The sequence below is a fragment of the Hakea prostrata genome, chromosome 10 (assembly GCF_041222555.1).
Source record: "Hakea prostrata isolate BN-2017 chromosome 10, UWA_Hpros_2, whole genome shotgun sequence".
NCBI lineage: Eukaryota > Viridiplantae > Streptophyta > Magnoliopsida > Proteales > Proteaceae > Hakea > Hakea prostrata.
This window is the reverse complement of record NC_142609.1, coordinates 2,429,851-2,457,275: the sequence shown is the minus strand read 5'-3', so window position 1 is coordinate 2,457,275 and position 27,425 is coordinate 2,429,851. Positions and strand designations below refer to the sequence as shown.

At 37.3% G+C, this 27,425-nt stretch overlaps 3 protein-coding genes across 4 annotated transcripts in view; 1 reads left to right on the top strand and 2 right to left on the bottom strand.

Moving 5' to 3' along the window:
• FY (Transducin/WD40 repeat-like superfamily protein) overlaps nt 1-6,532 on the bottom strand; it is a 44,391-nt gene extending 37,859 nt beyond the window's left edge. The window contains exons 1-3 of one of the 2 annotated variants that reach the window (XM_089136804.1): nt 6,285-6,532; nt 3,459-3,670; nt 298-389 (exon numbers count right to left, since the gene is read on the bottom strand). In XM_089136804.1, coding sequence (XP_088992930.1) covers nt 298-389; nt 3,459-3,621 — 255 coding nt within the window. In that variant the 5' untranslated portion in view covers nt 3,622-3,670; nt 6,285-6,532. Of the gene's footprint in view, nt 1-297; nt 390-3,458; nt 3,671-6,274 lie in introns of both variants that reach the window. The other variant, XM_089136803.1, reaches the window with a different exon arrangement.
• A 4,400-nt stretch (nt 6,533-10,932) lies between these two features.
• On the top strand, nt 10,933-14,783 carry LOC149001441 (Nse4, component of Smc5/6 DNA repair complex). Its single transcript, XM_089137228.1, has 8 exons — nt 10,933-11,308; nt 11,557-11,690; nt 11,838-11,918; nt 12,277-12,526; nt 12,626-12,716; nt 13,339-13,552; nt 13,643-13,734; nt 13,832-14,783. Exons 2-8 carry the CDS (start codon nt 11,567-11,569, stop codon nt 14,084-14,086), a joined length of 1,107 nt encoding a protein of 368 aa, XP_088993354.1. The 5' UTR covers nt 10,933-11,308; nt 11,557-11,566; the 3' UTR covers nt 14,087-14,783.
• Nucleotides 14,784-15,439: 656 nt separating this feature from the next.
• On the bottom strand, nt 15,440-27,032 carry LOC149001440 (enoyl-[acyl-carrier-protein] reductase [NADH] 1, chloroplastic-like). The gene is made up of 13 exons (XM_089136944.1): nt 26,819-27,032; nt 26,242-26,555; nt 20,619-20,728; nt 20,458-20,513; nt 20,276-20,360; nt 20,134-20,181; nt 18,302-18,376; nt 18,111-18,222; nt 17,960-18,011; nt 17,811-17,862; nt 17,670-17,727; nt 16,182-16,280; nt 15,440-16,106 (listed from the first exon to the last, which is right to left on the bottom strand). The coding sequence occupies exons 2-13, from the start codon at nt 26,516-26,518 to the stop codon at nt 15,955-15,957; spliced, it is 1,176 nt and encodes a 391-aa protein (XP_088993070.1). The 5' UTR covers nt 26,519-26,555; nt 26,819-27,032; the 3' UTR covers nt 15,440-15,954.
• Nucleotides 27,033-27,425: the final 393 nt, after the last annotated feature.

Genomic DNA, 27,425 nt, shown 5'->3' with positions numbered 1-27,425 from the left:
TTAATCAAGCTTGCCTGGTTATTTCACCAACTGTACCTCTTCGGTAGCTTGGACTTCTCAATCTCTTAGTAGCAATATAAGTCAGTACAGCCAAAAGCACATTATGCGATGGTTCTCATATCCAACATGCAAAATATAAAAATGGAAAACCAACTATTAAATTTATCAATGAAAAAGAACAGCATCGGTATTTGTCACTTGATGCTAGAATAATCAGCAGATGATCATAATGAAGCATAATATTAACGAAACATATGTTGCCAATCTTACTAATGTCTACATGCTATAATTATTTACCTGCATATATCGTACAACAGTGCTGGTATAATCAACAGCTCTTCGCTGAACAAGTTTTCTAATTCTTTTGGCAGCAAAACTGTCCCCATGAGCTGCAAAAGTACATAAAATTGTAAATAACTATTAATAATTAAATAATAACTACAGGCACTGACACCTTTCCAACAAGCACTTAGTACAAGAGAACATTATCCTGAGCAAATCTGCAAGAATATATCAAGGCAGAAACTAAGGTTATTTGGAAATTCACCCAAGCAAGGCAAATTAAGAAAAGATTGCCTTGTACAATCCTGCAGTGTTTAAGAACACATAACTAGACCATCATCTGAGTTTAAAATATTATCCAAATAAATCAAATGCTTAAAATTTGGTCATCCACCCAGGATTTAACCCTGATCAAAACCCAAATGTTTTGCAAAACAACCAAAACCCTGCATGTCGCGGTGCATGGTCATGATAGGGAATTTTCAGTGGTCAAATGGCCATACCTTAGCCTTTCAGGAAAACCCTAATTAAGATTCACTATAAACACAATGGAACATTTAGATCATAAAATACAAAACTCAAATGGTCTTTACTTTCGTGAACTAGGCTGGTAGTGTAAAACTTACGCTGCTGCATACTTTCTTAAATATAGCCTATTCTAAACAAAGAGTATTGCTGCCGCGCACAAAACTAAATGAAAACAAACAAAGTATGCATTAGAAATGTAGAAAAGCTATTTAATATGACATGTGACACAATGTCAAAGTGTTACAACTTACAAGTGCGTGGTCATAGAAAAAATTTCGAGGGTAAACTCAAGTTTCAACTAGGTGAAAATGGGAAACCTAGGTGGGAAATTGGAAATTTCGAAGAAACTTAGGACTTTTTTGTGCAAGTTTCGACATGAAGTTTCAATAGGTTTTAGGGAGTATTTTAGGGTGGGACTCTGCATTTAAGCTAATTAGAGTATAAAGAACACATTGGCTGTATTTTGCTAAAATATCAATGTAGATATGTCATTTAATGTACATAACATCAATGCAGAATTGTCCACGAAGTACACTATAAACTTAACTACTTAAGTACATAACATCCAATATATAATTTTTAACTTCAAAACGTTTAATACAAAGTAACTGACAATAAAAGGAAAGTACAACTCAGTGCCAAGAGGAGTGCCTCGGTGGATCCATCCTGTGATCTGAGTAGTACTATGATTGTAACTTTTCTCCTCCAACCAACGAGACATCCCAAGACATTTGATGCCTATGGTTGTCAAGGTAATCAACAATTGTAACTTTATAAATCTGGTCATCAACATGCTTAGATAACCAGTTTGAGGGAATACGCAATTTGGATAGGAAAGTCCTGATGGAAGGGGTATTTGGGGAAACATGAAAGAAAAAAAAATTGAAAATATGGAAAAGCTACGAAACTTGCATGAAAAAGTCCCAAGTTTCCACGAAATTTTGGATTTTTTTTTTCTCATGAACTAGCTAGTCTAGCTTGGTTGAACCAGGTTTCGACAAGTTTCAACGATTTTGATCAAAACTTGGGATTTTTTTCCGGTACCCTAGTTTTTCGTTTTGAGGTTCCCAAAATGGAAAATTTCGGCGGAAATTTCGTAAGTTTCGATGGAATTTTGTTCTATGTACGTGGTTACATGAGTCAAGCAAAAATGACAAACAAGATTGAACCACCCCTGAAATTTTCCCCCCATACTGTGACGGTAAAAGTGTAGCACATAGAGTTCCAACTTCCAAGAAGGCTCTAACCCTTTAAAAGGAAAAAAGGTATACTTGTAAATTTGAATCATAAACAAATCCTGCTCAAATGTGCCAAATATGTGTCATAATAATCCCCTGCACTTCCAAGAAATGTCAATGACCTGGCCAAAATTATAAAACCTGGGGATTTTGAATTGTTTCCCTCTAACAGGCAAAACCTCCTTTGAAACTCATGAAAAGGATTGAAATTTCAGTGGTAACAATGTATTTCTAATTGACTTTTTGGTGCCGAAAAGTCAACCTTGCATTCCTATTCAATCACGCCCCAGTTCCATTTCAACCATTCTTGAAACTGAGATACAATGCAAAATATCAGTAGTTTTGACCCAGATTTCGAAATAAGAGTAAATCAAACATACTACCGCCTCTATGCCAATGTGTTTTGATTTCCTAATAGAGAAAGACCGCTTTCGTCACAAGAGTTAAGTTCTTTTACAGTTCAAGAGATGGGGTGTTCTTCTTCCCCTTTCTCTTTTGCGCAAAGTCCGTGGGGTCAGAAAACGAGTTTCTGGCAAGGCACCTAGTCTATGCATGAGAATATGAGACTTTACAAAGAGGATATCCTAGAACAAAACGAACTCACTCAAGATCAACAAAATACTTCCAAAACAAGTGCTTTGCGAGGTGGTCAAGGAAGTACTTGTGTAAATCAAAATCATTATAAAGCAAATAGGGAAGATAGTCAAGAAAATTGATTTGGAAAAAATTTAGAAAACTTGTACAGTGGCGAATGGGATCCTAGGAACCCAAAATGTACCATGTGGGATTGTATTGGTGTAAAGTGGGTATCAGCTTTCCCATCAACAGCTTACTTCACCATTGCCCTCCTATTCAGCTTTTAAGCCCTTAAATCTAAATCTAGCCTTATTCCCACGGTCTAAAACTGATACTACAGCAGGGTTGCAAGCTTCACAGCATACAATTCATTTTATCCAAGCCTGGTCGAATCCATCTTGGGTACTGTTTACTTACTTGAAACCCTAATTCTCTAAGAAATCACCTAAAAGACAGCTGCTTCACTGAGAGAGGGTCCTGGAGTAAGCCCAATTCTAGTGCATAATCCTGTACATCAGATATGAGTAGTTGTGTTTAAATGTCCGAAGTCCCAGTCATTAGAATATAATAAGAGTAATAACAGCCACACAAACTGAACGCCTAGTTCACTACCTAGTTGCAAACAATTCAATGTCTAACCTTAAGGTTCAGATCATCACACATGACGAGAATTAATATCAGATTTGATGAACTCACATAAACAACTTGAATAAGACTTGATTTTGGTATCAACCAAACAGCAAACAAATAAGAACAAAATTTTGCAACAGTAGACTAAGATTATCAACGTCATCAAATCCAAACAGTCATAACAAGGAGAACAAAAATCCTTACAGTCATAGGGCATGGAAGTCGAAGAGTATTGATAATCAGATGACATATTTGTTGAAGAAGCTGAGGGCTGTCGCATTGGGGGAAGTGGCCTGTGAAAATCACCGCCCTGTTGTGGCTGTGGTTGCGGCGGTGGCTGTTGTGGCTGCTGGTCCCCGTACATCATCTTACCTTGCACAGGAAAAACCTAAAAGTACCGAATCCCCTCCAATAATCTGAAAATGAAGAATATAATGAATAGGAATAGAGGAATAAATCATAGTGACAAACCCTGACGAGAATAATGGAGATCTCTGTAGGTGAAGATCATGGACGTGTTTGGTTCCACAATTCTATAGAATTGGATTCCCAATCATGCATATGTAGAATCAGATCTGTGGGATCACACAAGTAATAAAAAATTGTTTGGTTCTTAAATATGCCTGGAAAATTGTTTAGTTACTTTGGTTATGTAAACTCCATTCCTATCCAAATTATGATATTAGATGACTAAATTGATTAACTAAGTTTATTTGAACATTAGAAATAAAGATCTTTTGTTACTCTCTCTTTCTCACACATAAACAGAAACACTCCTGCATCGAAGTCCATCTTATACTTGCTACAATGAAATACTATGCTGGTTCTAAAATTTTTCTAGTACTTCACTTTCTTTTTTTTTCTTTTTTCTTTTTTCATTGTTTAGCTCATTCTTATGCTAATTATAACAAGACCGTGTAAAGGAGAACCAAATAGAGGTTGACAAATATAGTTTAGTAACTATATCTTGTTCCCAAAGCCATTAATGTTGTGAAATTCAGGGAAGAAATTTTCAGATAAACAATATTCCTAATCCAACTAAGGGAGGTCCTCTATCATCCAAGCATGTTTATAAGGATTTGGTCCAGATGTCAACGATAGAGACTCCCTTTCCCTGCAACACTTTATTCATGAACAAAAACTTCATCTCCATGTGTCATTGACCAAGAATCCACTAGCAGGGTTATTGAATTTTTTTAGTGTAATAAATCTATTAAATGAATATTTGTTGCACGGAATTTTGTCAATCTTCCATTGAGATTATTGTCAAATACAAAGGAAATATCAGTAATTAAGATGTAGCTTATAGATGAATTTTGTTAATATGCTGAAAATGTGATAGCATACCCAAAGATCTGACATAGCATGCAAACTCTAACAAGAGAAAAGAGAATAGTTCAAACAAGTTAACATATTTCTCCATCCACAGCCATTTTTCAAAGACCATCCCCACAAACTTCAAATACACATATTCTGGTCCACATAAACGAAAAATAAATAAATAAATAAAATCAGTCTCCAAACACAAGGTCTGGAAATGTTAGCGAGATTTGCCTCAGATACAAGTCAGATGCAGTTTGGTTGAGTCTTGGCCAAGCTGCAATCTTTTGAAACAGAAGGGTTATAAATTTAGTTAGAGAGTTTAAGCAGGTCAGACATAACTAACAGAAAGCTATGATTTTCTCATCACAACCCTTTTCTTACAGGATGGTGTGTAATTGAGGAATCACCATTCCTAAGTAACCTTCCCAGAAATCCTCATTGGCTGTGGTCAAAAACAAACTGAAGTGAACAGGTCTCAAAGCAGTTTGAATCAGTAATGGCACCGGAGTTAATACATCACAACACCCCCCCCCCCATACACACATTTGCATAATGATATAACAAAAGCCAAAATATTTAGATGCAGTGCAGTATTAGTTGAAAAGGAAGATATCAAATTGAAAGCCTATCAATGGTTGAAAAGGAAAATATCAAATAACAAATCTATCATTGATCAATCTTGCATAATAAGTTCCCAAGAACATACCTTTTTTGGTGTGGTAATGGGGGTGATTAGACTAAGGAGAGGGTTTGGGTGTTGATGGCTGCAGGAATGCACACAATGCATATGGGAACATTTGCAGATGTCAACACACAAATCCAACATTTCAAGGATTGATTGATACTCCTCTTCAATAAAGTATAGAAAATACCAATAAAATGGGTTAAGCAGTGAAATTTATCAGGAAAATGGGTTAAGCAGACCTATTCACTGTAATTTTTTAATCCTCTTCATTTGGAATCTATTAATTCACATTATAATAGTCTTTTGTAAGGAAATAAGTTCTCATTATCAAAGTCAACTTTGCCGAGTCCAATATTATTCATTTTGGATCATATTAAAAACAGGAACAACCTGGCTGAGCCATAATTTATTAATCAATTTCAATTTGTTCCTACATTGAGAGATAAAGAGAATGCATGAGGATGAGGATCATAAACACCAAATACAAGTGGGTATATTACTGAGTAAGCGGTAAGAAGCAAAGCTGGACTGGAGTCAATCCTACTGATGGAGCTGATAACCCATCAAATATGTCCGGCCTTGTAGGACAAACCGATAGTAATTTGAACCAGACGAGTAAACTAGAGAAGTTCTACAGCCAGGGGCTGGCAAGAAATCAGTAGAGGTGCTAGAAGGCTAGTATTAAATCCATCCTTAACTTCTAAGGACTCAAAATAGAAGCTAAACAGATCGAAAACAGACAGCAGCCCACACAGAGCCATAGTGAACAGGTAGCTCACCAACCCCACAATATATCTCAATCATTTATAGATTAACCAAACAAACACTGATCGAAACCAGGTAGAAGCACGATAATTGAACTAAAGAAACCCTACACGAAATAAAGTTGAGATAAAAATAATATGACATTTTCACAACAGATCGAACACAAAAAGTAATCTTTTTCAATAAATATCGAAGCATACAATACCAGCTTCAAGAGAAATGAGAGAAATAGATGAATGGGTCGAACCTTGCCGGACCTGAGAGAGTGAAGTCTGACAGGCTGAGAAGAAGAAGAACCTCCAAAAGTACAAGTCTAAAGTTTAGAGACGACGCAGAAGCGGACGATGAAGAAGAAAATCGCCTTCATTAATCGCAGGGTTGATTCCATTATTTTTCATAATCGAACGCGTCCATGGAAAGAGAAGAAGATTACAATGAACTATGAATGCGAGCAAATCACTGCAGATTTCAGGGAAAACGCGAGCGGGAACGAAAGGCATCTGTGATGAAGTTAGTAATCAGTAAGTTAATGTTTTCGGAAAGACCAAATTACCCTTTGAAGCAAAATCCTAATATCTCACGGCCGTTTGCTAATTGTCACGTGACCGGCGTTAATCGTGAACGGTCAAGATTAAAAGTGAATATTTTTAAGTGGAATGTTTCTGAGAATTATATTTACTGGGCATTGTTGTTTTCTAAATTCACAAGACAAAGCCCTGGTGAAACCTGGTGAAATGACAAAAAATAAGAATGTTTATGATAATTGCCCAGAGGGACAAAACATAAGAGTTGAAAAATTACTATATACCCCTATGTATGGTGCAAAGTATTATGTTGTTAAGAAATATCATATAGATGAACTTAATGTAGCCGATATGAGGATATTAAGATAGATTAGTAATTTCTACCCTGGCCCCTCTCAAAAAAAATATATAGATGAGTAATAAAACTATAAAAGATAAAGTAAATAATGATCATATTAGAGTAATATTTGTAAAATTTCCTAAAATTCTAATCCGATAATCCATCATTTTAGGTCCACGAACCTGAAGTGCAAATAGGATGCAACTTTTGATCATCTGAGTTGAGACCGAAAATTTGGGAATCAAACCTATGGATTTTGATGAACCAGAAAAATATCTAACCACCTTATTTGATTTTAAAATGAGAGATAAGGTCACTCCATAGGCATCAATGAGATTTTGGCATGCGTGAAAACCAATGTTATAATACTTCAATGCCAATGTAATGCATACAGTTTATTCATAAATATTTAGAGGAACCCACCCTCCGAAGTCTGTCAAAATCAGCTTTCGTATGTGAAAGATATGGGGCGGGTGATCAGTTTGACCGACTGCCCCTCTGCCCAAAAAAGGGCGTTTCGGGTTTTCAAACTTAAAACCCCGTTCTTCTTTTTTTCCTAACCTCATAAACGAATTGTTTATGTTGCTTGAAGACTGAGAGTTTGAGAGAGGATAAGAGCTTGGAATTTGGTGAGATTCTTGCACGTTTAGCGATACCGAAGCGCGAATCACAATGATAAATTGAGGTAATATTACTCTAAAAACCCTATTTACAACTATTATTTCATGGTATTTATGGTGGATGTTTACAATAATAATGAGGGTGGTGAAAGTTTATATTAATTAAATGTTTATTCTTATTCTCCATTATGTTTCCTGTCTCATTAAACGATGAATTATGTTATATTTTCCATTTGAAACCAATTCATCATATTTGAGATGCCAACAGGCGGGTCTCTCATAACCAAATTGGGCCCTTTTTATTCGGAACTAATTCGGATGATTAGGAAGTGTTTTGGGAACAATACCACTATTCCATTGAAGTCCTAAACCCCCTCCCCATTCATTTGATTTATAAATGAGTTTGAACTAGGGCTTTTTTGTCACATTCAAGGGTGCAATTGATCGGCCCTAGTGAACTTAACTTGCCACCCCCTATCCGGAATCGTAAGTTGGGTTTGTTTGATGCCTAATTTGATTTATGATTAAAACTTAAGTTATTATTTATGTTTTATAGGGTTATTGTGGATTGTTTGCACTCTTAATTTCGTGGATTTCTTTGATATTTTAGATCATTATTGTCATTGACAGATGAGGAATACATTTTCATGTATTGTGCATTTGACTTAATTGTATTTTTTATGATTGCAAATGCTGTATATGTGAATTTATAAATTGTTGTGAGATTTTGCAAGGACATAAGGTAATGTGATATAATATGCTTACATCATCATTTAATTTATTCAATTGATGTTTGAGAATGTTAAACGTGATCAAGTTGGGTGGCATGGTACTAACTATATGTGTATATGTATGCACTAACTAGTTGTGGGTTCACCCATTACCCCTAATGCCCATTATCCACTAAGATTCACTAGGTGCGTGGTCAATATGTGTCTAGATGCATTGGCTAATAAAATCTGACGAATGCTACTACCCATCCGGCATGGGTATTAAAGTCGAGTGACCCATGATTGGCAGTGGCTTGGTCCTGTTGTCATCTAACAGGATGTCTGATTTTCGTAAGGAGGCACAAGCCCACTGTCGTCGTGCAATTTAGAAGGTTGCATATACATAGTATTGGGCTTATACGTGGTACTTTCAACGCGATGCGTGATTTTTGTGGAAAAACGATGAGGGCTTTCGCCCATGTATATGTTGACAACCATAGAGTTACGGGATGTTAGTCTAGTACGATGTATGAATTTCATGGGGAATGACATCTTTGTGTGAAAATGATACGCGGACCAACATGGCAGTAGGCACGAGGGAAGGTATCCGGATCACATGTAGCACGAGACATTGATTACATTGCATTAGATATTTATGCTAGACTTTTTCTTAACACATGCCAATACTCGTTGCTAATGGTGCGGTGAGAGAGCGGTGACAATAATCCCGACCATAATATGACGTGACTAAACCATTTTACCGTAGGATCCAAATAGAGGTAACAATTCCGTGAGGGATTAGAGTGACGAGACATTTCCAGAGGATACTAGTGTTGTAATTTGTGTTTATTGTAGAGGCTTGTCTATCATAATTTATAAATATATTCGAATATCAATTCATTATCTCATCATATATTTATATATTGTTTATCGATGTTTGTGATGATTGCACGGTATATGATTATGTTGATTTCACTGAGTTTTTTAAAACTCACTTCCTCTCTATATATTATTCTTTAGATTATATTGTAGGATATGAAAACTCATTTTACCTGGAGAGTTCATAATCAGCAAAGTCCTATGATAAATTGGTGAGAGAGGACACAGAGATACATGGAGAGTCGTGCCATTGTTTAGATTACTCCCATGGAGTCAACCTTTACGAGGATATAAAGATTTATTATGCGAAAGTAGTTGCCTTCATTGTGATTAGTTACATTGTTTATTTATTTGTTAGGTGGAGACACTATTTGTACTCTTAACATAAACGAAAGTATCCTATGTAGGGGTGTCAGTCAAATGCTGTTGACCCAAATCGACCCAAACCCCTTGAACCCAGCCCGATCTCAGCCCAATTTCGAGCTTGGGTTACAAAATAATCAGCATTGATAGGGTTTGGGTTGGGTTTAGCCTTCGGGCTAACCCGGCCAAACCCAACTCGACCCTATGTTAGTTTAATATAATTAATGTTATATTTAAATTTTAAAATGGTTTGGACAAATTAAGTAACCCTTTTATTTTGGTAAGTATCAATTTGAGTATTTTTTTTTCTTTCTATAAGTAACAATCTCTATATCCCACTAATTCTAAATATCTAAATATATTTCCATAAATAGTTTTACATAAATCTCATATTCCATAAATATAATTCCACAAATCTCACATTTCCAAATGTAAATATATTTTCCAAATCTCACATCCCCCAATCTAAATATATTTACATAAATAATGCCTAAAAATATATTTTTCTCTATAAATAAAATAAAAGTTTATTTGTAAATATGTATAATATAGTGGATGCTAAACTTTTTTCTCATTGTTATCTTTTCCCCAATTACTAACGTTTTTTTTTTTCATAGGAGGAATCAATGTTAGATACTAACACAATTAGATTGGTAGTAATCCCATAGTTTTATTAAACTAACCATTAAGAAAAGAGAGAGGTATGGGTCAAGGTAAATTAGGGCCAACCAGATTCTATCAATTTTAATTAAGGCGGCCGAGTTGAGTCAAGCCCTGTCAGGGTTAGGTTAGTATTGGAGATTTTTAAACTCTGGAAGAGGTGGGTAGGGCTCAGGTTTCAGTTTCAGTATTTAGGACAGGGTTAGGGTTCAAGACTAGCCAAACCCAACCTGGCCTTTTGACATCCTAGGTTGATATCTTAGAGATACTTAACTCACAGTTCACTCCCAAGTGGTTTGATAAACCTCATGTCCCAAGTTTGAATCCCCTCTGCTCATCTGTTTATTGTATTGGATAGTTGTGTGCTCTTTGGCTTGGGCATGAGCGCTACCGGCTTTTGTGGACTATATTAGGCCTCCGGTGGTGCTCCGCTGACGGGGCCAGTGCTTGCGCTAGCAGTGCATGGGGCTAATGCTTGTATAGGTCGTACTCGATAAAAAGTCCATAGGTCGCACTCGATAAAAAGTCCGAATCTGCGTAGCAGGCGGCGCTAGGTTGCCGCTATTGCATCCTCTATTTTTCATTTAAAAAAAAAAAAAAAAGAATTGATTGAAAAAAGGAATCCATGTACCCCACCACGGTTTGCTTTTGAATCGTACAAAAACAAAAAAAAACCCTCAATTGTGGGTTGCGACAAGGCTTGTTGTGGTCGCATTCGTTTATCTGCTATGACCCATAATTTAGTTTTAGCAAAAAAGGGAAAAAAATATAATTGATTGCGTTAAGGCGTCACAAATTATTAATAGAAAATTCCGTTGCTTACAAAACGAAATATCAAGTTGAATTTTGGCCTAAAGCAGATCTTCTGCTCCTGCGACGAAAATATTATTTTTGGTTTCTATTTCCAGGGTTACCACCGCGCGTTCTTTCTCAATTTGAGTTCCCGCGATTTTTTCGAACTATTTTAAATCCTCTCTTCTCATTTCAAAACATCTTTCACCCGTCACTAAACACTCTGCCGTGCTCTTCCTTCTTCGTTCATCATCTCTTCTTTTGCAGCGAGATCGTAGAACTCGGAAGAATTTCAGTGAAAGAAGAATTAAGAGTCCTCTGCTCGTCTCTTTCCCCTAGAAAAATCCTTTTTTTCTAGGTATTCAATCGGAAACTCGTTATTGGTCGACTCAGGTAAAGCCCCAACTATCTTTTCTTTATTTATTTTTGGTTGGGTTTTTCTTTATCTACAGTCTTTCCTTTTGTTTCTGGTGTGTGGGCTTTAAAGATTAGGTAAACATCATGTTCATCGAATGCTAATTTTTATTTCGGGGGCAAAAATCGGCTAAGGCTCCAATGACCCAGGGTTTAGCTTTCTTTCTCAAATGAATTTCTAAATTTCTTGTCTGAAAACTTCATTTTTTTTCTTCCTGTTTTTTAAGAATCAAAGAAATGTCAAGGGTCAGGAAAGGCAAAGAGGTGAATAGAAGTACAACAGAAGGCGTCCAGGAGCAGGATGATTCTGAAAGAAGAGCCCTTCGGTCCCAAATTCTGGCTGTGAGGAACCGCATTCATGGTGCGTGCAGTTCTGTTTTAGATTTTCTTTTCAAATTTCCTTACTTTATTTTTTTGCCGAGGGTTGTCCAACAATTGATCTGTTTGATTCTTTCTACTTGTTGGTTGTGATGTTTGATTGTTAAATGGATTTTTTGATGTCTTCCAGGTGAAAAAGAAGAACTTTCTCGAGCAAAAACATCTGACTTCAAAGAGATACTTGGTACACTGGATAGCTTTGGAAACAGAGGTACTTAAAAAAACTTCAGGGTATAAAGTCAAGATAACTAAAATAGATTGTTATAAGGAGTTTGCTTTGCTTCCGTTATACTTTTTTTGTGATCATATTTTCCAAGGGTGAGGTTTTATTTTATTTTCATATAAGACTTGGCTTCCTTAGGACTAAGGTTGATGGGCTCCTGTTAGTATTATTTAGTATTGAGGGTTGGAGATACTGGTTTTGCCATGGTATGAGGGCATTTTAACCCCTTGAGAAAGAAAATTACAGTTACCGTTGCAGTATATTGTTATGCTTGTTACAGCATATACTCTTTTGTTTGTGTACTAAATTGTACTTGTTTGCTTTGTTGTTCTCATCTGGGTTTTAGTTCAGAAGCCCAGAGAACAGGTTGCAGATGTAGAGGCCCTACTGGAAATTGTCAACACTGTGGTAGTGTCTGTTAATGCAGAAGGAAATGAGGGAGTAACTCCATCGGATTTTGTAACTTGTCTTCTCAGAGAGTTTGGGCGAGGTGGAGGGGGAGCTAATCATGATAATTATCGGAATTCAATGGCTTGGAGTGATATTGGCAAGACTGTTGGTCATATTTTTGGGAGGACCCCTGGATGCTGCACGATGTAAGCAACAATTTAACAATTGTTTTAGAATAGATAATTTGCTTGATTTCATCTAGGCATTTTTTGGGGTGATATTTTCCTTGTATTTTATTTTGTAAGGCTTGGGCCTATGGCTACAGAATTAAAGCAGCGAAAGGTTCCAGTTTCACGTAAGCGTGTGAGGCCAACTGAGCATGCTCGTCCTGAACAGGTGAGTTTCTTTGGTTTCCCAGCTTTGATGTGTGTTTATTGCATTCTGGCAGTAAAATCTACTAGACTGTTGATGGAAGTTGACTTAATAGTATTGCTGTTCTAGGAAAGAAGTACATTTTTCTTGAAATTCACAGTATATCCTGTTAAATAGTTTATGGAAGTATTTTTCTAGCCACTTGCTAAACCTCCTTACTTGGTTGTTGTTTGGAAATATTACACCAGGCCTGTCTTTGTAGATAGACTAAAGCACTGCACCTCATATTGGGTTGAACTTCCTGTAGTTGAAAGTTTCTGAAACAGAGGCTGCTAAATGTGGGGTACAACATGGTGGTACAGGGTTCTCAATAGTTAACCCTGCAGCTCTCTTATTGCTCCAGATTAAATTAGCTTCTGAAACTCTTCCCCTTCCTCCGAATCATTAGGCTAACTGTTTGAACTTTTATACTTGCGCCAAATAAACTGATTACACTAACTCATTTATATCTTCCAAATAATGTTATAGTTTCTCCTCCCCTGGGTTGTATTACTCTTTTTTTCTTTTTTTTTTTTCGGTGGGATGAATGGGCTATGTTACTTTATGTGTTCATTTATACTTTTCCTTTTTGAATGTCCATTTCCAGCTTGCTAACACTGCTGAAGAAAAAACTGACACTGATAAGAATGTCATAGCTATCTTCAATATTCTGAGGACGAAGAAGGTGGTCAAGCTTGAAAATCTGGTCTTGAACAGAAACTCTTTTGCACAGACAGTCGAGAACATATTTGCTCTATCGTTTCTTGTTAAGGATGGACGGGCTGAGATCAAAGTGGACAAAGATGGATGCCATTTAGTTTGTAAGATCCATCATGAGTAATAAGAATTTGTTTCTGACTCTTTTACTTGATCCTGTCTTGTTGCTTATTGTCTATTTTGTCCATTATCAGTTCCAAAGAATTCTCCTAGAGCTGAGCTAATAGCCTCTAAGGATGTTTCTTATAGCCACTTCATCTTCAAATTTGACTTTAATGATTGGAAGGTAAGGAGCAGTTGTAATTTGAAACGAAACACAGGTTAATTCTTAATGGTGATTGACAAGTTGTCTTGATAAAATTTTCCCATGTTCTAATTTGCAGTTGATGAAGGAGATGGTGGAAGTTGGGGAGGAATTGATGCCAGATAGAAGTCCATTGAGTGCATCTGGTGATTCTGAGGAGTATGCAGAACAAGGATATCAAGCAACAGCACCTAGTACTCCGATCAGGAAGCTTTCTAGGAACCGTGGCCTAGTCATTCAAGAGCAGTCTGTTGCAGAAGACACTCCAGAGAGGGAAGATGCTGCTGCAGAAGCTATTGCCATCCGAAAGGGAAAGAGAAAGATGTTTGTGTAGGGATGTATAGAATACTTTTAGAGCCTTTATTGAACTTGATTTTCTGTAGCATGATATGTATTTGTTTTAAACTTTAAATCTAGCTCTGTACATAGATGAATAGGCCTTAAGTAATTTTGGAGTTAAAGCCTTTTGTCTTTTCTACTTGCAGGTTCAATGAAGTTTCCATCTGCCTACATGCCCTTTATTTATTTTGTTTTGCAGGTACTTGGTGCTCAGTTGAGTCTCTAAATGCAACAACTGTAATATTCTGGGTATAGCATGTGATAACGAACTTTGATATGGGATTGATATTCAAAATTTGGTTTTGATTGTTATCCGAATCGGTATAGACTGAATTTTCTTGGAATTGGTCATTTTGGTGGACTCAACCACACCCAGGAATCTAAGAATTAGGGTTAATTGGAATCAGCATTGGGCAGTCTTATTAAATCGTTGTTGGTCAGTTAGGGTTATAATTGGGTACTAGATTGAGCTTTAAACTGGGAATCTGGCTCACAAAGTCATTTTGATTGGCAGATTTGTCTTCATAGCTTGCTACCTTTTCTTTTCTGGGTTAAGTGTTGCTGTTCCAATCAAAGACAGAATGTGCCTTTGAGTCGAAAAGGTTCAGACTAGTAGACTCGGATATGGAGTCAAAGAGTGAACTGTAGAGACCACCTGGAATGAATGCAATGCAGAGCTCAGGTGTACAAAGGGGTTCTCATCTTCTTTTTCCTCTGGCTACTAAATCGTATAGACAGTCTCTTGCTTTACTGCCCGCCCATGATTTCATGAATCTTCAGATCTATACAAAGGGGTTCTCATCTTCTTTTTCCTCTGGCTCTAAACGACAGTCTCTTGCTTTACTGCCCGCCCATGATTTCATGAATCTTCAGATCTATACTTAATTCTTAACTTCCAGAAGCATTTTATTGCTCACTAGGCTGTTTTGCCATAGCATTATAAAGTGCCTCCAGCTCAGTTGAGTGGTTCAGCAGTTGTAGTGAAACCATGATGATGAGGCTCCTAGCTAAAGGTAGCTTGTCTTGCCCAGGAGGCGGGAACTGTTGAGAACTAAGTGGCGAATGGGTGCTTTATGTGTGGAAATCTGCCGAACAGTTCGGGCCAAATCCTGAAGAAAGCTAAAAAGCGCTGTTTGATGAATCTGTGTAGTTGGTCAGGTAAAGGCTGACCAAGCCAATGATGCTTTGCTGGTCTTCTCGGAGATTGGCCACACTGGGACTGAGACACGGCCTGAAGTCCGACGGAGGGCAGCTGTGGGGAATCTTAAATTATGTTCACCAGGGATGAACCTAATTTATTGATCATAGCAGTTCGTCGCTGTTGTACTCTATTTTACTCCATTCTACCCTCATAAGGGAGAACTGCAACTCCAATGTTTGACAACACTCCAAAGTGAGCCACCTTCTTGGATGAGTTTGCTTACAAATAAAATGAAATCTCAAAGAGTTTCAGTGGAAAAATTAAAAAGGGTAAAACCCATTTAAACTGGTGTAGGTAACGCTGGATCAGGTGTTTCTATCATGCATTCACACGGACTAGGTAGCATTTAATTGTCATTTTCACGCTTCACCTACTGATCTGCTGTAATTTTAGGTATTGCTCTGCACTGTGGACATGGATTTCAAAACTCAGTACTATAATTAGCTGAATCAGAGCCTAGACTCGGTGCTGATTCTTGCTATGAAATCTCTCAAAAATAATTTTTTCCCTGGTAAGAAGAAACAACCAGGAATTTCTCATCTCAGAATGGGAGATACCCACCAAGGAGTTCATCCTCAGATGATATACAATTTGAATAACTATAGTCTGCATTCTACACTAGATCCTAAGGCTCTAAATCCATCTAACCATCTCTCTCTAATTCAATTTTCTTTTGGAATGTTAAGTACTCCAAAAATTGGACTGTCAATCCCTACTCCCATTGCGTTCAAACCATTATCGACGTACACAACTGCACCGGTGATGGCTGAAGACAGTGGTGACACAAGGAAAGCAGCGGCGTTGCCAACTTCATCTGTCAAAATTTAATGTAAGAAAATATAAGAGCAAGAGAAAAGAAGAATCATTTGAGATGCAATTAAATTCTTACCTGCAGAGAGTTCCTTCTGTATGGGGGCATTGGCATATGAATATTCAATCATCTTGTCAATGAAACCAATGGCTTTTGCAGCACGGCTTCCAAGTGGACCTAAAGATTGTGACATAACAAGGCAGATTAAATAGTTAGTGTTTTCAGAAAATAGATCATAAAACCTACAGGACTTTCAGACCCAAAGAACACAACTACAAAAACATTATCCTTATTGTAATCATGGATTACCATACAATTACCACAAGAGTGTAAAGTTCCATAAATACAAGCTTGTAACAATTTTATGTGAAGCCGATGTACCGAGAAAAACATGCTTGTTGAAATTCCATCCGTTTTGATTTGTATTTAGTGTAAGTTTTCTGACACATGGGCATTATGGGTGAAATTGGTACCAAAAGCAACATAATAAAACTCAACCTTGCCCCAACTTAATGGGGGAGCAGTTACCTAGATCCAGACAAAACAACATAAGGAAAACTGAGCCTATGATAGATAAGAGATAAAAAGTAAGAGACTCTATCTTGGCGAACCAATTGAAAAATGAGTTCTGTACCCAAGTAGTTCATATCTGCAGGTACTTTAATGCAAAAGCTTTATTTAATCTACTATGTAGTGTTAACGTTACCCAGAAAACATTTTCAATTCCTATTTTTATCAGAAATATTTTCTGTTTTCATTTGCTCACATAAAAAAAGAAAAAAAAGAAAAAAAGAAAAAAAAGGACAGTACACTTTACATTTTGTCCATGAAATCAACTACGTAAATATATTCATGCATTGGGCTTTGAAAGCTGCATCAACTCCTAAGTATTGACATCGAACATCAATAGGGTCATCCTACAAATAAAAGCACCAACACTCCCGCTCTTTACCCAGTGATGATACAACAATCAGAGGTTTGCCAATTCGAAACCCAGACCTTCAAATGTCTACAAACTAAAAATGCCATTCCTTTTCACCCGTTTTATTCTCTCTCCTACATGTAGCATCCTCTCTCTTGATCCATACAACTTCAACAGAAAGAAAGATCAGGAAGGGAGTTTGGGAATAATTTTTTGAAGTCCCAAACTCCATCCTCCTTGTTCAGTCATGCGCTTACTATCCATTTTGTGATCCGTAATGGGATCTGAGATTACATACCCTATTTTACCGAGTGCTGCCATTATAGGAAGAACCATCATTTGAAGCATAAAATCAACAGTAGATGCTTGGAAAAAAAAAAAACTAACAGGAATATTTAATCATCCAATAGAGTGATTGTTTGATACGGCTGATTGGTAGTAAAGAGGGTATGATAACTGGTCAAAAGGAGAAAACAGTTCATAGTCAAAGTTGTATTATTTATAAGCTTAAAAACCCAGAGCACCCTGAATATGTACAAATGCTCTGGCAAGGATGGTAATATCTTTTTTGGGGGGGGGGGCGCTAACAGATGGATTCCTTAGTGTCAAACAGTAAAGGATATAGCAAATATGGGAGTGCTCACCAGCAGATATAGTATTCACTCGAATTTTTTGTTTTCTTCCAGCTTCAAAAGCAAGCACCTACATAAAATTAAAGATCTCAGTGGCACTATATATTGACCATAAATTAACACAACCATTATGATCTGCTAGAAAAAACTTACTTTAGTGTCACTCTCCAGAGCAGCTTTTGCTGAACTCATGCCTCCACCATATCTGTACAAATTTGGCTTATATTAAAATATTTTCCACTATGGAGACTCATTCAACATGAAAACACATCAAGATGAACAAATAAAGGATCATTTCATACCCAGGAATGATCCTTTCAGAGGCAATATAAGTGAGAGAAATTGATGCACCACCTGAATGTATTAAAAAGAAGAAGAATATATTATCAAACAGACAACAAATAAAATAAAAGAAGATGGGAGGGATTGGACTATCTGAGTAAGAATGCATGCCTGGATTCATTATTGGAAGGAAATGCTTAAGCAAAGAAACAAAAGAGTAACTAGATGCAGAGACTGCAGCAAGATATCCTTTCCTGGATGTCTCCAATAGAGGTTTACTGACCTGCAAATAAGATGTTTAACGGCAAGGTACAAAAACAGACTGCAATATAAGTATTGCACCAGAATTGTGAAGACTGTACCTCTGGGCCATTGGCAAGTGAGTGGACAAGGATGTCGATGCTCCCAAAATCCTGCTTCACTGATTCAACAACTTCCTGTGAAATGTGTACAACCAGTATGAGATTAATATATTCCAGTTCAGCTTGTTGGCAAGCCAAAGGACCTCATTAGACAGAGACGACAAACTATTTAACAGAGAGGAAATATGACTAATCAGCTACCTACGCGATAAGATACCATGATGACAAATATATGGGTGACTGAAGGCAAAGCATAGCAATTATTTCATTGTAACAAGCCCCCCCACCCCGGTGCGCATTTTTGAGGTAACCCAAATTCGTGCTGTTTGGTTTGACAAATAATGTGCTTAATGAGCAGAGCCAAAAGAGAATGATGATGAGTTGCACGAAACTGCAGTGTATCATGCTTGCCACCCCAAGAATTTTCTCTTTTAAAAAGTTATTTGTCAAATGCACGTTATGGTGCTACCAGTCACCCATGTAATTTGACACATTCAAATAGTTAACATCTTTTTTGTACTGTACACGTGTACTGTTTTTCTATCTAAATCTTTGAATCATGATTTAATACACACATAAATAAACTGTTCAGCTCATTCAGACTGTAGAGCTGATTCATAATAAAGACTGAAATATCTGCATCAAAAGCTTTCCAGGTTGCCAGCAGTCAACACCATTGACATACTTGAAGCAGTTCAAAGGAGAAGAGTATACAGTTGTCCACTTACATGTGGCATGGTTCATGTTATTACCGTTAATAATCTTTTTTGGGACACATATAAGACAAGTTGATGCAGATACTCTACCTTAGGCAGACCCAAACCCAACTGGATTTCCAGATAGAGATGAACCTTGTCCTGGTTGAGTCATGGTCTAGTAATATTCTAGAAATTTATGCTACTTGGGGAAATAATGCCTTTGTTTATTTTATTCTATTTATTTTAGAATCAGATGTGTAGGATATTTGGTTTCTAATTGTTTTCAATTTCCTTGTTTGAGTTAGTGTGCTAATCAGAGAGTCAGTCTTAGTTTAGGAGTCTTCTAAAATCTATATATATGATTTAATCCCCATCCTTAAAAGCCAAATTGGAAATATGATTTGAGTTAATGGCTTGGGAACCTGTGTGGCTATGTGCAGGTGTGCACTCAACTTTCCTTACCCCTCCCCCCTTCCCCTTTTTCTTCTCTTACACTGCTTCTATTTCCCCTGGGTCCCTAGTTTTTTAGTCATCCTCCTTCTCCCCACAGGCCCTGCCCATTAAAAGCTCTGTGGGAGATATTGAAGCTGCCAAGGTCTTTTGAGTTTCTAAATCTAAAGTTACTATTTTCATTATCTCTGTAACATGGTTCCTGTACCACTTGATTGTAAATTTTAAGCTGCTTCTATTTCTCTGTAATGCTACTCAATCAATAGATTAGCTAAGTAGGAGTTTCACTTTCCAAGTGCTTCTAAACAGCTGGATAACATGGTTCCTGTACCACTTGATGGTGAATTTTAAGTCTGATGTAAATGAATTGAAAGACACAAAATTTTCTATCATTATTTTCTGTTTACCAAACTTCCCTTCTTCTGATTCCGATTGTTCCCCATAAATCCCCATTGGATTAACCTAAAATGATCATCTTTTGATTATGATTCAGCCCCACCAATGTTTTGTTGAAGTTACTAACACTGCCCTATTCTCTCCCCATTTTCTGTTGTGTTTGGTAACTGGAATTCTGGTTTTCTGTCAGGTTTGATAGTATTGACCACTTGATCCATTTCTGCCAAATAAATCATTACGAATATTTGCCATATCAAATTTTACTCTTCATCAAGGAAAATGAAGTACCTGAACAGTCCATTTTGATGATCCTGCATAACGCTTGTTTGCTTTTACCTGCATGAAAAATGCACAATACCATCTTAAACAACTAAAATTGCTTCTCTTAAACATTAACCACTGAAACTATGCTATGGCTCTAAATATTTACATCTTCAGGGACATCTTCGAGGCTATCATATACTGCATCCAGTGGGTACACTTTTGTAATTTCCATCAGAGAACCATCTGGCAATCTGAAACATCAAATTTTCAGTTAAGAGGAAAAAATTATGCAGTATCAGGCTATTAAAGTGTGAATCCTGAATGAGAATGCAAAGTATAGGATCTTACTTGCGTGATCCATCAAACTTTCCACGTCTTAGACTGGTTTCAAAAATGTTTAATGCCTGCACCAGGATAAGACTTATATCAGGAATTCAACATTCTCGTAATCCTTCAGTATCTCTCCAAATGCACGAGGAAAACTATGGGGGATAAGCCATTTTACATACAGGTACCCATGTACCAACAAGGATTTCAGCACCAGCTGCAGCCAGAGATTTTGCTATGGCCCAACCATATCCATTGTCATCAGCTATCCCAGCAATAAATGCTCTTTTACCTAAAGATAATATTCAAAACTTTAGTTTATATTTATTAAATGATGACCAAAGTGATGGACCATTCTGAACTAGAAATAACAATAATTTGCACTGCCAACTGTAGATGATGAAGCATCTGGCCTGGTCTCTATGTACATGCATGCGAAAACAATTTATCAATCATTGATATTTTGTAAGTCACAAGATAAATACAATATATAAGTTTGACAGAAATATTAATCACCATGATATGCAGAAATGGATGGAGCGTCAATTATCATGAAGTTAATCACCTAAAAATTTTCATTTGCAAGGCAAAACCAGTTTAAAAAGGAAAAGAGAAAGCACTGCTCACAGAAGAAAGATATTCTGAGTTCAAAAGCTAGAGTTCTCCATAGACTATAATGAAAAGTGAGAGATATGATTCATATGGATGTCAGCGGAATGGTCTGATTGCATATGATGATAGAACTTGTCTCTCTCCCCTCATGAGATGAGGCTTGTAAAGGTCCATTAGTAATGTAACTATGATTTTCTATCCAAATTTTGTGCCTAATATATTTTACGTAATTCATATAACTCCCCATGGATCTGATAATCTTGAAAGAAAAGCAGAGACCAAAACAAAAAAGACATTCCCATCTCACTAGTCACTGCTTCTTTAAGATGGAGGCTTAAGCTAATACACTATTTCTAACCCTCTTTAATTTTGAGTAACTTCAAGATGGGGCATTTTCAAAGGCTTGAGCCAATAGACTATTTCTAACCCACTTTAATTCTGAGTAACTTCAAGAATGGGTTTTTTCAATCATTACTCCATTGTGAATTTACCCAACCCAGACCAAATCGACCTACAGCGAGTGAGCCACCTTTACCTGGTTTGGTCAGTCACTAGTGGATATTAAACCCAGATTCTTGTTAAAATGCGCCATAAGGTTCAACCAATCTTTGGCAAGAATATGCAGCATGATGGGAAGATTCTGCAGATAATATGCAAAAAAGAGCCACTTATAAAATGAATATACGTTTTAGTACAACTCTCGCATAATATATTTTCCTCAGCAAAGAAGATATGGCGTTGCATGGTGAAAGACCAAATTTCCACCACATCCAGTGGTTAAATAGTAGGGAATATGGCAGTCGATGTTGTCATGGTTGTGAACACAGCCAGATCACCCTCACATAGGTCATGCTGTGATGACAGGGAGACTTATACTGTGGTGAAAAGTACAGTGGAGTGGTAGATGGCACTGAAAAGCCAGCTCAGGTCCTCATATATCCTTGAGAGTTGGGACCTCCATGCCACCCGAGGGAAATCCTGACCTGCATAGGGATCCCTGGGTTCCCCTTGGGTGTGTGTAAGTCCTAAGCCACACTCAAACAGCATGAGATGGCAACACAGTCAGGACAGTTATGGTGGCAGTGGCACATCATATAGTACAGTATAGTGATAGCGAAGCTGTACACCAGAAGTAAAGTTGAAATGTGGCATATGTCAGTACAAGCAGACTTCTAGAGATGTGTGGCAGCACATGATGGTGTTTGGTGCTCATGTACATGTTTTTACAATGCATGGGACTGAAACATGGATTTTGCCAGCTAGTCAGATTTGTATATGTACATCTGTGTGTGGTTGCCAGAAATCTGGTAGAACTATTGTGCATCTAAGTGTGCGTGCCTGTTGTGACTCTCATGGCATTAATCTTAGGAATACCAAGGGTGTATTGCAACATAGACCCTATTTCACTCCCTCCTTGCCAACTTTAGGATATCAATAAGCTCAATTTGGTCAAGATCAAAGGATAGAATCATAATAATCATAAAGACCATTGCCTAACAATTTGTGTTAACAATTACATAATATTAGCACAACAACACAGTCTTGTCCCGACTAAATTGGTCACTGCATGGATCCTTGCCTTCTAATCAATTTTATTTAATGTCCTTCCTCGTACAAAATAATGGTCTTGAAGTTTGCAATTGCTAGAAGCAAGTCCTGGCGGCAGCTGTGAGGTCAGTTCTGGGAATGCCTCTTAGTTGTTAGATTAGGTTTATTTCAAGTTTAACTTCTTGTAATTCTGCCATTACTTAAGTAGGGGCAGTTTTTTTTTTTTAAATGTATTTCAAATCTATTATAAATCAGAACCTGCGATTAGAGGAGTTACTCACAATCACAGGCTTTCCTGCTTGCGACAGGCAGCTCTCACTTCTTCTTTATCAATTTTCTCTCTGTCCTTTAGGCTGATTACAGGTACTGAAATCCTAACATGGTATCAGAGCATGCATAATCAGCTTAGGGACTCCCTCTACTCTCTTGCCAGTGAACAATTTCTCAGTTTTTTTCCCCCTCTGTATGTACCTGATGCATTGCCACCTTCTGCAGCTATGCCTGTGAATCAGAGAATTTCCTGATCTAGTGCAAGTTTTTCCTTTCTTTTACTTCTGAAGATCAATATCTGCATTCAAGGTTTTCTGGGATGTTTCTCTTGATTGAGTACGGATTTAATTCAACATACAGTACACTGCCAGCTATTTCTTTATGGTAAACACACTGATTTTTTCCTGCTACTGTTGCAGTTCTCTGAGGTATTATCTGCCCTTGTTTTGCTGAGTTTTCATGTTTAGAATAATTCTGCTGGTGCCATATTGCTTAACTGTTGCTTCCATTGTGTGTTTCAGGTGATACAGTGATGAGCCAAAACAGTGTGAGGGCCGTGAAACCAAGATCAAGTAGATGATCAACATAGTAACTAGGGTTCACAAACTTTCAGCCAAGGCTGTTAGGGTTTGTAGGGGTTCTCTGATGGGAGTACCAGGTCTGGTTTCGGGTTTACGTCTAGGGTTTAAGAAACCTGAACAATATTGTCGTCAATTATAGATTTCAGACTCGGATTAGGGTTTGGTGGTTTTAGGTTTTTTTTTTTTTTTTTTTTGGGGGGGGGGGGTGTGGGGGGGGCAGAGAGACGGGGCTGGAGTTGGGAATCGAGTGGTGATGGGAGTGGAGGTTGTAGATCTAGAAGAAAGGGGAATTCTGAGGGAGGGTTTGAGAGATATGAAAATTAGGTTTTGGGGAAGCAGAGCGATGGCTGAATGGGATAGGATGGAAAAACTGCAGTGCACGATGGCGGGAGGTGAATGGAATAATATGAAGTGTTACTCATCAAGTCTAGAAGGCCTGGGATGGAGGATGAAAGAGTGGAGGCAGACTAGGAGCTTTGTCGAAGGAGAATTCCTTTAATCTGAAAATCTTGAAGCTTTACTCGACACCTAAACTTGCCGCAACAAACTAAAATGACACCTAAACTTGTTTCGTCACAATCATAGGCTGTTTATTTATAACATTTACTAATGACTCCAAATAGAATTTAAATAGGACTTTTACTTCAAATCGAACTACTACTTTAATTATGACTTCTACTTCCAATCTTAAAAGACTCCTTACTCAACCTAGACTAACTCAAATAATAATTTTGAAACAGAATATAAGTCCTAACAAGCTCCTAATTACAACTAGGCTAGCTGGGCTTTAGTAGGACTGCCAAAATTACCAAAATACCTCTGCTATTGAATTATGCTTCTAATGCTGCTAGGCAGTCACCTAGATTGCTGGACAGCAAATTTAGTACTTCTTTTGGGCCTTGGCACTCCTCTTGGGTTAGGTTTGGTGACCTACATCATACAGTTCCTTGGAAAATTTTCTTTTTCACATGATATTGCTGTCCTACTTATCTGAATTGTTGACTGCACCCCAGTTTTTCACTACCACTTCGTTTACCAGAATGGACTTCAAATGTGTTGCACTTTTGGTAGATGGGATATTATATTAAGGATCATTAGTTCTGACCTTGTTTGAGGCTCCATTTCTGACCTTTGGTTGAGCAAAATTATGACTACCTACTATTGGCCCTTATGAAGAGCACTTGTGCAAACATTGGAGCTATATATTTTACTTTCTTTTATAGAGATTCCTCCCTAGTATTGGCATTATTTGGATAGTTCCTTTGATATTATTGTTGCTGCTATACTTATGGATATGGTTCATCTTCACCACTACCTATTATTCTTGTTGTTGGATGGTTTGTTCAACATGAAATTTTTTTTGCGAAAGTTGCTGTTGGTTGTCTCTTGGGTGAAGTTCTTTCGGTGTCCATCAACGTTCTATTGCTACTTATGCTCAAGATTGATGAAGTCTTTTCTTGATATATGTTTTTGTTATTCTTGTAAGTCCTAGCGGCAACTGCGAGGGTAATTTTGGAATGCCTCTTAGCTTTTAGATTAGGTATATTTCAAGTTTAACTTCTAGTAATTCTGCCATCACTCAGGTAGGGGCAGACTGGGTTTTATATGCATTTCGAAGCTATTATAAACCTACACCTATGCTTTGTCAATTGCAGGCTTTACTACTTCCTAGCATCAGGCTGCTCTCACTTCTTCATTCTTTTTCTTCTTTATCGATTTTTTTTCAGTCCCTAGGCTGATTACAGGTACTGAAATCCTAACAATGGGTTTAAAAGAAAAGGGAAGGGGGGGGGGGGAGATCATAGAAAGCTATACTACTCAAAAGACCAGAGAAAACAGTGCAGAACTAATCTTGAACCAAGGAAGAATCAGTAGGAGATCAACAGAATCACAATAGGCACAAATCAGTGTTGATTATATACATTTTAACTCTCTTGTTTTCTTTTACATATGAAAGAAGAAATATAATGGACATGACAATATAATGGACATGACACCAAATGCCCACGGGATGATGGGAATGGAATCAACATGAAAACCCACTGTTGACTCCCCATATCAGGGTTGTCTCTGATCAACACAATGACAAGTTCCGATATCACCGCGGAACACTCAAAGGCATAAGCCAATAAATCATGTGTTCTATTCCCCCTATCAGTCGTTACAGCAGATGCTTAAATAACAAGAACAAAAACAAAGAAATAGAAACTCACAAACTTGCTATTACAAGATATAGAAAACCAATCTAATCAAATAAAATCTTATTAACTCAATCAAAGAGATATTTTACAAAAAAGAATCTCCTAGACATTATCCTCTCCATACAAATGACAAGGGCCACCTCTTCTTTCAATTTCTAGATTTGCATGCATTTTATGGTTATATGAGTCTGATTTCTAACTTTTAACTTTGGGGCTAAGTAGCGGCAAATTTTAAATTGCCTTTTTTCCTTCTTCATTAGAGGCAAAATATTTGTCTTAATGACTAAGGATTAGATATACTGAAACTTATCAAAGAACAACAAACCTACCAAGTTTTAGAAAACTCTCCTATTATTGCTGCAATTTTTCTTCCTAATGCTTTTAATGGCATGGAGACAATTGAAGGTACTGCAAAGTAGAGGTTTTTCTTCTTCTCATTTCCCTAGGGGGTTCTACACGTATTCTTCCTTTTCATTTTTGCTCCATATTAACAACGGCTTTCAGGCAATGATGATGAGAACATAATAAGAACACAATGTCCAGACACCAACATAGAACAAATACTACTTTACACGGGATACAAAATATCATACCTCGAAGATCAATAGGCAAGCCTGGAAGAGGCTTCTGCTCATTTCCTTCAGACATTGCCTTTGTGACGAGCTTGTTCAATCTCACAGGACTGGATGTGAAGTTCCGGAAGAACGGTTGCGCAGAGGAGATACGAGATAAGCTCGAAAGCTTAGACCGTGAGGTGCCTCTAGCATCTGATACAACAAATGCAGTGGTACCCATGAAGATTCTGGGAGAAGCAGAGACACATGACCTTGCTGCTGCCATTTGAAGTCCAGAAGCCGAAGTTGCCGCCATCTCCAATAAACGAATTCCAGCAGACACTAAAGCAAATCTGTATAAATATAACATAATCAGAAGAAGCACCTGCAAGTTATAAAAATGAAAAACGGATAACTCTCATTTTCTCGAGCAACAATGTGGTTGATCTGACCCGCTTGTGGAGATCTACTTCCAATTTCAGTTAACAATTAAACTGGACAACGAAAATAATATACAAAATGCAGATCTTCAAAGCACATTTCTAAGAACAGAATCACAACACATTGAAGTATGTTATTTCTTTCAAAATCTATGGTGACTCTTCTCGAAGCTCACCTCTGTCGGAACGAAATGGCTGCGATCGATAGTTGGCCTGTGAAAGCTCGACTAGCGTGGATAAGAAAAATACTCAGCTGCTCACGCTTTTTTCGAGTCTTCTCCAAAAGCTTCGAAAGCGTTTTTGGAGAAAACAAAGAACCTTTCTATATATAAATTCCGATGGAATCGAGGGGCTCCGACGGCTTTGAAACCGTACAGCAAGTTTCGGAAATGTCGAGGGTTCCATTCCCTTGATTTAAATTAGAGAAATTTCAGAGTTACCCTCTAAAATTAATTTTCACTCCCTGATTTAGTCCAATATATCAGTCAGAACCCCATTTGTAACATTGGTAGTCAGCTTTTATTTATCTATTTTTTATATTATCCCAACATTCTAGGGGAAGATGAAAAAAATGAGAGAATTAAAAAAAAAAAAAAACGGCAGAATAAAAGTTACATAGAATGTCAATGCAGGGTTGGTAGAGTGGTTAGATCCATACTTCTCATTGGAGAGGTCATGGGTTTGACCATTGCGGACGACAAGTATCCCCCGAGGATGTAATCAATGCGCATACAAGCTAGCCCGGATGAACCTCAGAGATACCACAAAAAAAAAAAAAAAAAA